The 7,735-nt window shown below is 35.5% G+C and overlaps 1 protein-coding gene across 1 annotated transcript; it reads right to left on the bottom strand.

The window, feature by feature from the left end:
- Positions 1-3,663: 3,663 nt before the first annotated feature.
- Positions 3,664-4,620, bottom strand: LOC122199270 (olfactory receptor 51I1-like). The gene has a single exon (XM_042904159.1). The coding sequence runs from the start codon at positions 4,618-4,620 to the stop codon at positions 3,664-3,666; it is 957 nt and encodes a 318-aa protein (XP_042760093.1).
- Between the last annotated feature and the right edge of the window lie 3,115 nt (positions 4,621-7,735).

Raw genomic sequence — 7,735 nt, 5'->3', positions numbered from 1 at the left:
AGGGATATTGAAAAAAGAAGAACCAACAGACATTATTTTCCTGTGTGCTCAGGTACTTCCTTTAGTACATCTCTGTATGGTTTTATTGTAATTTTTCTAGAAATATTGTATTCCTCTCTGGTTTTAAATATTCAATCAAGAAAGATGCCCAAAACCCCTTTCACCTTCAGTTATGTTTCTCATTCCTGGTGTTTACAGCACTCACCTATGAGCCCATTTCAATCTAAAGAGTCCTACAGATACTTCTATCTGAGACTCCCACATGTATAGCTATATGGCTGAAATATTATTTAAAATAAAATATTTACATTGTTATACAGACATATACTATCTTTTGGGAGTTTGAGATATTAGAGGGGAATATTCCAAATGAGAGAAAAGAAGGCTTATTTTCACTTTCATAATTTTTATTTAAATATGTTTATGTTTTATGATTCCTTTGCTGAAACCATCTCAATCTAAGCCTCATATAACATGAAAATTCAGTGAGAGATTAAAATGAAAATATAACAAAGCAGTGTACCTAAAATCTTCCATTTATGTAATGTATTCTTGATTTTCTCAGGTTGTATTAATTTAGATTTCATATTTAGTTGAAGATATAAATATATACTGCTTAAGCTAAAATCAGGACTCTGAAACTTATCTGTTATGTATCCAGGGAACATGATGACCCTGATTTCTGTGCTTCAGTGTCTCTATCAGTGAAAATGAGTTAATAATGGTATCTACTCTGTAAGGACACTGTAAGAAGAAATGTGATAAGTTATGTAATATGTCTATAACAATGAAGAGTATATTGCAAATGTTCAATGAATATGAATAATTTTATTATAAACCAAAAATATGGTAGAGGACAAAGGCCAAGCCAGGATTTAAAGATAAATACAAATGAATAAAGGCTTCTGTCATTCAGATGGTGATATCAAAGGTGACCAGAGGATAATACAGTTTGGTCAAAGACTTATTTAGAGTTCTCTTTTTATATATATTTTATAAAATATGTTTGTTTGCAAATATGTAAAATGATTCAGACCAGGTTTATATATTTCATATTTGTGTATATCATATTTATATGCCCAATATTATCATTGCAGATCAGAGACAGGCATCAAATTCTTTATATATACTAGTGATGCCTCTAAAATAACTATAATACAGCAGAGCTAGACATTATTACTTCATCCATTTAAAATTTTTTCATGTTTATTTATTTACTTTGAGAGAGAGAGAGAGAGAGAGAGAGAGCAGGGGGAGGGGCCAAGAGAGAGGGAGAGAGAGAATCCCAAGCAGGCTCCATGCTGTCAGCACAGAGCCCAATGTGAGACTCTATCTCATGAACCTTGAGATCATGACCTGAGTCAAAATCAAGTCAGACACTTAACCAACTGAGCCATCCAGGTGCCCTATTACTTCATCCTTTTTTAATCAAGTTATGTGGACATGAATTCATGGTTCATTAATTTATTGATTCAATAATAATATTTAATTCTTTTATTTTCACCTTTTGTCCTTTGTGACTCCTTATTTTACATCTTCACACAACCATTCTGGGGTTCACTATATACCACACTGTATGGGACAGATGAATCAGACAAAAATACTATCATTTAGGGAAGTACCACTTAGTAAGTGAGACAAGACAGGAATACATTGGCATACTTTAAGACAGAATCAAATAAAGTATCCAATCCACTTCATAACAGACAGAATATGCCATTAAGTTACCTCATCATTTAATTTATAAGTGAAGAAATGTAAAACAAAATTATCAGGATAGGTCACAGATTTAAAGGAAGGATCTCAGGGACTCAAGCTTAAGGACTCAACACTGTCATGTCACTTTTCCTCTCTGGGGCATCCTCTTATATCTGCTTATTTTCTCCTCCATACTCATGCTCTCCTAATGTAGACAGGTATTGCTTCCACAAAGCTATGGAGCATGATGACCACGTGTGATGTGATCGCCTTCCAGAAAGGAGACTCTTTCACACTAACTCTAGCATAAAACATGAAGGAGATTTTCTTTCCTCAGTTTTTAATATCTATAGCTGAAAGATCAGGGGAGGGATATGGTAGAATTTTGTTATTATTGGTCTCATTCAAACTCTACAGACAAGTAAGGATTTCCTCAAAGGAAAATTGTGCAGTGTTTTAAGACAATGAAACAGTTGCTGAAAAATGATCCCCAGTTCCTTCTACTCATGCTCAGGGAAGTCAGAGTTAGGAGGCTTTTGGCCAGACTCACAATAAAGAAAATGATTAAATTAGGCCTTAAAAGATGAAGAAACAGTTTAAGAGTTAGAATTTTATTTAATTTTTTCAGCGTCTTAATTATACTTCTCAAATAATCTCTCCATAAAGGTAAAGACCATACTTAAAAAAAAAATAACTCCCTTTATGTTGTTAATACCTAATAGATAGAGCTTACTGAATGCTTTTGGAATTGAGATAGATTTCCAGCTTCCATAATACTTATTCTCTTGATCTTCTCTGTCTTGCATGCAGAAGATCTTGGCAACCCCAGTCCTCACTAGCTTACTTTCCTCTGAATTCATATTAACAATTCAAAGCAAGCCTCAGCCTTACTAATTACATTCTGTAACATGGTTTTGCTGCTATTTCCTGATTTCCATGGGTAGAATGTAAGCTATACGAATATTAAATCTAGGTCTTTTATATGATTCTGGTGTCTACCAAATATGTCAAACATACATTAAAATATTTTCCAGTTGATTGTTTGAGCTATCCTTTAGAAATTCATTCAAATCTCTCTTAAAGTTGTTTGAAATTCTTGCTAATGATAACTGCATGTTTATTCATTCCCATGGACAACTAAGTCTCTCTCTTTACTTGCTTCCTATGCTGATCCTAGCAGGACAATTCTTCCTTTGCTTACTCTAACTTCAAGAGTTGACCCTAGAAGAGAATAAACTAATTTGTTTTTCCTCTTGGAAATTTAGGTGAAAAAAAAAAAAAAAAGATGTAGCCTTGCTTTAACAGTCAGAATATAACCCTATCTACCCTCAGTATGGAATGTGAAATAAAACAATATCCAAATAAAGCATGAATTCTGAATGAAGTAGCAAAATGAGTAAGAATAACTTTTTATCAGATCCTTATATATTATTCTTTTCAGAAAGCTCCTTTACTTTTTGTTAAAAGTCAGAAGGTTCAGACATTAGTTAATATCCAACTATAAGAAGTAGTCAGAAATAATAAACATACAGTCATAAATTTATCATCAATTTTGAATTTTCGTGCTTCAGCTTAAACAACATTGCCAATCAAGAATTAGGAGACATTTTGTTTTCTCTATAAAATTAATCCCTCATTGATCTTTTACAATCCAGAGTTAGACTCCTCAGTTTAGCACGTGGGGCAATGTGATTTTCCTCCAACTCACACACCAAACACATTGAGCTTGGCTTCCTGTTGTCATTTCTCCTTACCACTACCAAAGTCATCATTCATGATCACAGTTATGATCTTTTATCTAAGCGTTCTGCCTCTCTTTCCCTCATTAGTTAGATTAAATATTTCTTGAGAAAACCTAAGTATTTTATTGTTTTGAATTCATGGTGCCTAACATATTACTTGGCACACAGTAGATCCTGAATAGCAGTTTTTAAATTGGTTATCTCTTCTAATATAGAGAAAATATCATTCCCCAGCAATGACACGTTGCACCCAAAATCGCTTGCGCAGGGCAGCCTGGATCTGCCGGGATTTGAGACTATAGACGAGAGGGTTAAGCAGTGGTGTCATGAGGAGGTAGGCATTACTCATGGTGGTATACAGAATTGGGGAAGTGTCCTGGGTATAACGATGCAGCACTGCCAAGCTGATTAGGGGCAGGTAGAACACAAGCACCGTGCATAGGTGACAGGCACAGGTGTGCAGTGACCTCCAGTTTCTGTCTTGAGTCTCCAGCTTCATAATAGTGTCCAAGATCTTCATGTATGAAGCTAAGATGAAAACAACATCCACTGCAAATGTGCAGAGAACAAAAACCAATCCATAGGCACTGCTGAAGGTAATGTCCCCACAGGCTAAGTTCAGCATATCTGGGTAGTAGCAATAGGAGTGTGAGAGGATATTGGCCCCACAGAAAGGAAAAGTCCTAAGGAAAAAAGGCAGAGGAGCCAGCAGAGTGGCACCTCGTATGAGGGCAGCTCCACTAAGGCAGGCAACGGTGTAGTGGGTAAGGATCTTGGTATAGTTTAATGGAGCACAGATAGCTACCAAACGATCAAAAGCCATGGCCACCAGGACACCTGATTCTACTGAGGAGAAGGTGTGGATGAAGAACATCTGAGTTAGGCAGGCATTAAGGCCAATGTCACGGACATCAAACCAGAAGATAGCCAAGACACTAGGCATTGTTGACAATGAAAGGCCTAGATCAGTAAGGGCTAGCATAGCCAAAAAATAGAACTGAGGTTCATGAAGGTTCTTCTCTGCTCTAACTAGGATAAGAAGAATGGCATTACCCACAAGGGCTATGAGGTACAGGACACAGAAGGGGATGGAGATCCATATATGTGCAGCCTCCAGACCAGGAATACCAATGAAGGAGAAAGTGGGCCAATTAAAGAAAGTGTTATTAAAAGCCAACATAGTAAGATGCACATAGGACTGTAGTTCAGGATACTTGCAAACCTATAAAAGAGAAATCATGTGTCAGGAAATGTGAAAGCCAAATTTAAAGTAAATAGGTTATTGATGCACAGAATATAAAATTAAAATATGGAGAACTGAAAAATTGAGTTTCTATTTTTAGCTTCATAACTATTTTCATATGTGGATGGCAACTAAGTACATGAAAAGATGTAGAACATAATTATTTATTAGGTGAATGTAAATAAATACAATAGGATACCATTAGAATGGCTAGAATTAAAAAGACTGAAAATGCCATGTGTTGATGAGGATATGAACAGCTGGAACTCTCTCTCCTGGAATGTAAGTGGTACAACTTCTTTGGAACACAGTTTGGCAGTTTCTTATAAAGTTATACATACATTTATCATACAGTTAGCATTACCCAGAAATTTCACTCTTAAAAGTTGGCCCAAGAGTCAAAAGACATGAATAGATGCTTCTCCAAAGAAGACATCCAGATGACCAACCAACATATGAAAAAATTCTCAACGTCATTCATCATCAGGGAAATACAAATCAAAACCACAATGAGATACCACCTTACACCTGTCAGAATGGCTAACATTAACAACTCAGGCTACAACAGATATTGGGAGGATGCAGAGAAAGAGGATCTCTTGCACTGCTGGTGAGAATGCAAGCTGGTGCAGCCACTCTGGAAAACAGTACGGAGGTTCCTCAAAAAGTTAAAAATAGAACTACCCTATGACCCAGCAATTGCACTACTAGGTATTTATCCAAGGGGTACAGGTATGCTGTTTCGAAGGGACACATGCACCCCCATGTTTATAGCAGCACTATTAACAATAGCCAGGGTATGGAAAGAGCCCAAATGTCCATCGATGGATGAATGGATAAAGAAGATGTGGTACATATATACAATGGAGTATTCAGCAATCAAAATGAATGAAATCTTGCCATTTGCAACAATGGATGGAACCAGAGGGTATTATGCTAAGTGAAATTAGAGAAGACAAATATCATATGACTTCACTCGTATGAGGGCTTTAAGACACAAAATAGATGAACATAAGGGAAGGGAAGCAAAAATAATATAAAAACAGGGAGGGGGACAAAACATAAGAGACTCTTAAATATGGAGAACAAACAGAGGGTTACTGGAATGGTTGTGGGGAGGGGGAATGGGCTAAATGGGTAGGGGGCATTAGGGAATCTACTCTTGAAATCATTGTTGCACTATATGCTAACTAATTTGGGTTTAAATTAAAAAAATAAAATTAAAAAAAAAATTTGGGCCAAGAGAAATGAAAACTCGTGTTCACACAAAGACTTGTACACATTTATCCATAATATTTTTATTCATACTAGCAAAAAACCCAGAAAAAAAAATATACAACCACTGTTGAATGAGTAAACAAACTGTGACAAATCCACACAATTCAAATCAAAGAGGGGGGTGCCTGAGTGGCTCAGTCAGTTGAGTATCTGACTCTTGATTTTGGTCATGATCCTGTGGTTCGTGAATTCGAGCCCTGTGTCAGGCTCTGCACTGACAGTGCAGAGCCTAGTTGGGATTCTCTCTCACCCTCTCTCTCCTTCTCTCTCTCTCAAAATAAATACATAAATAAACTTTTTTTAAAAAAGGAAGAGATTACTGATAGATGCAACAGAATGAATGGATCACTAATGCTATGTGAAAGAAGGCAAAAATAAAAGATCAAAGATGTATGACCTCGTTTATATGAAATTCTAGAAAACACAATGTCATAGTGATATTTGCTCAGAGGTTTGAGAGATGAACAGGGAGTATGAAGAGATTGGTTGCAAACAGGCAGAACTATCTTTCTGGGAGATGAAAACATCCCATACTGGGGTGCCTGGGTGGCTCAGTCAGTTGAGCGTCCGACTTCATCTCAGGTCATAATCTCACGGTTCATGAGTTTGAGCCCCATGTCAGTCTCTGTGTTGACAGCTCAGAGCCTGGATCCTGCTTCAGATTCTGTGTCTCCTCTCTTTGCTCCTCCCCTGCTCTGTCTGTCTGTCTGTCTCTCTCTCTCTCAAAAATGAATAAACATTTAAAAAAATTTTTTTAAAGAAAATGCCCATACCATGGCTAATGTACTGATTGAATGGTATATATATATATATATACATATATATATATATACACATATAGATATGTATATATATATATATACACATATATATGTGTATATATATCTATATATGTATATATATATATATATTTAATTCATCATATTGTACTATTAAAACGGGTAAATTTTATTCTAGGTAGTTTTCACCTCCATAAAGCTAATCAAAAATATAAGATTTTTGTCTAAGAAATAGCTTTTTAATTATTCTAAATCTGTAGTTCATCAAAATGTATCTCTTCAGGATATCTTCTGCAAATCCTTCCTTTCAACTCATTCATAAAGAAAATGTCACTGTAGTTTGTGAAATTACTTGACCCCACTACTAGAAATTTATTGTATCTAGGATGAGTGCCAAGTTATATTTTTTTACACATTTACCTATTTGACTCTGATCTAAATGGTGCACATCCACACTGAAAAAAAAAATCCCTATGTCCTCTTTTAATATTTTTGTCAACAGTGTCTTTCATTTTTTCTCCATTTTAAAGAATTATAACACCCTACATGCATCATATCCCTTAGAAATCTAAAGGTGGCTTTGAACAAAAGGCATGGCTTCTCTAGTTCAAATTGATTTACTTATCTTCTTCTCTTCTGATTTATATAAAATTTATGAGCAACTTGAGTACTCTCAAGACTTTAGTTAACTCCCAAATTTCCATATCCAACCCACATACCTTTTCTGAATATATATTCAGCTGACCCATAGATATCTCTACCCATATGCTTCAAAGGAAATTCAAATGTGTACCCTAAGCATAAGGGCTAATTTAACCCTTATCGATGCTTACAACTTTTTCTTGTGCTTTCTCCAGAAATATCCCTCTTTCTTACATACCTCATGAACTTCTCTTCAGTCTTAAAAATAAATCTCAAATTTATCTTGTCCAAAAAGTATTCCCTAACCCCTTTCAAAATAATTGAACAAACTTCCTTCTTTGGTACCTTTTAAT

The sequence above is a fragment of the Panthera leo genome, chromosome D1 (assembly GCF_018350215.1).
Source record: "Panthera leo isolate Ple1 chromosome D1, P.leo_Ple1_pat1.1, whole genome shotgun sequence".
In the NCBI taxonomy this organism is placed as follows: domain Eukaryota; kingdom Metazoa; phylum Chordata; class Mammalia; order Carnivora; family Felidae; genus Panthera; species Panthera leo.
This window is presented reverse-complemented; position numbering and strand designations above follow the sequence as displayed.

What these genes read in the sequence shown, in the direction of transcription:
- LOC122199270 (XM_042904159.1), bottom strand. Translation starts at nt 4,620, where the DNA reads ATGTTGGCTTTTAATAACACTTTCTTTAATTGGCCCACTTTCTCCTTC.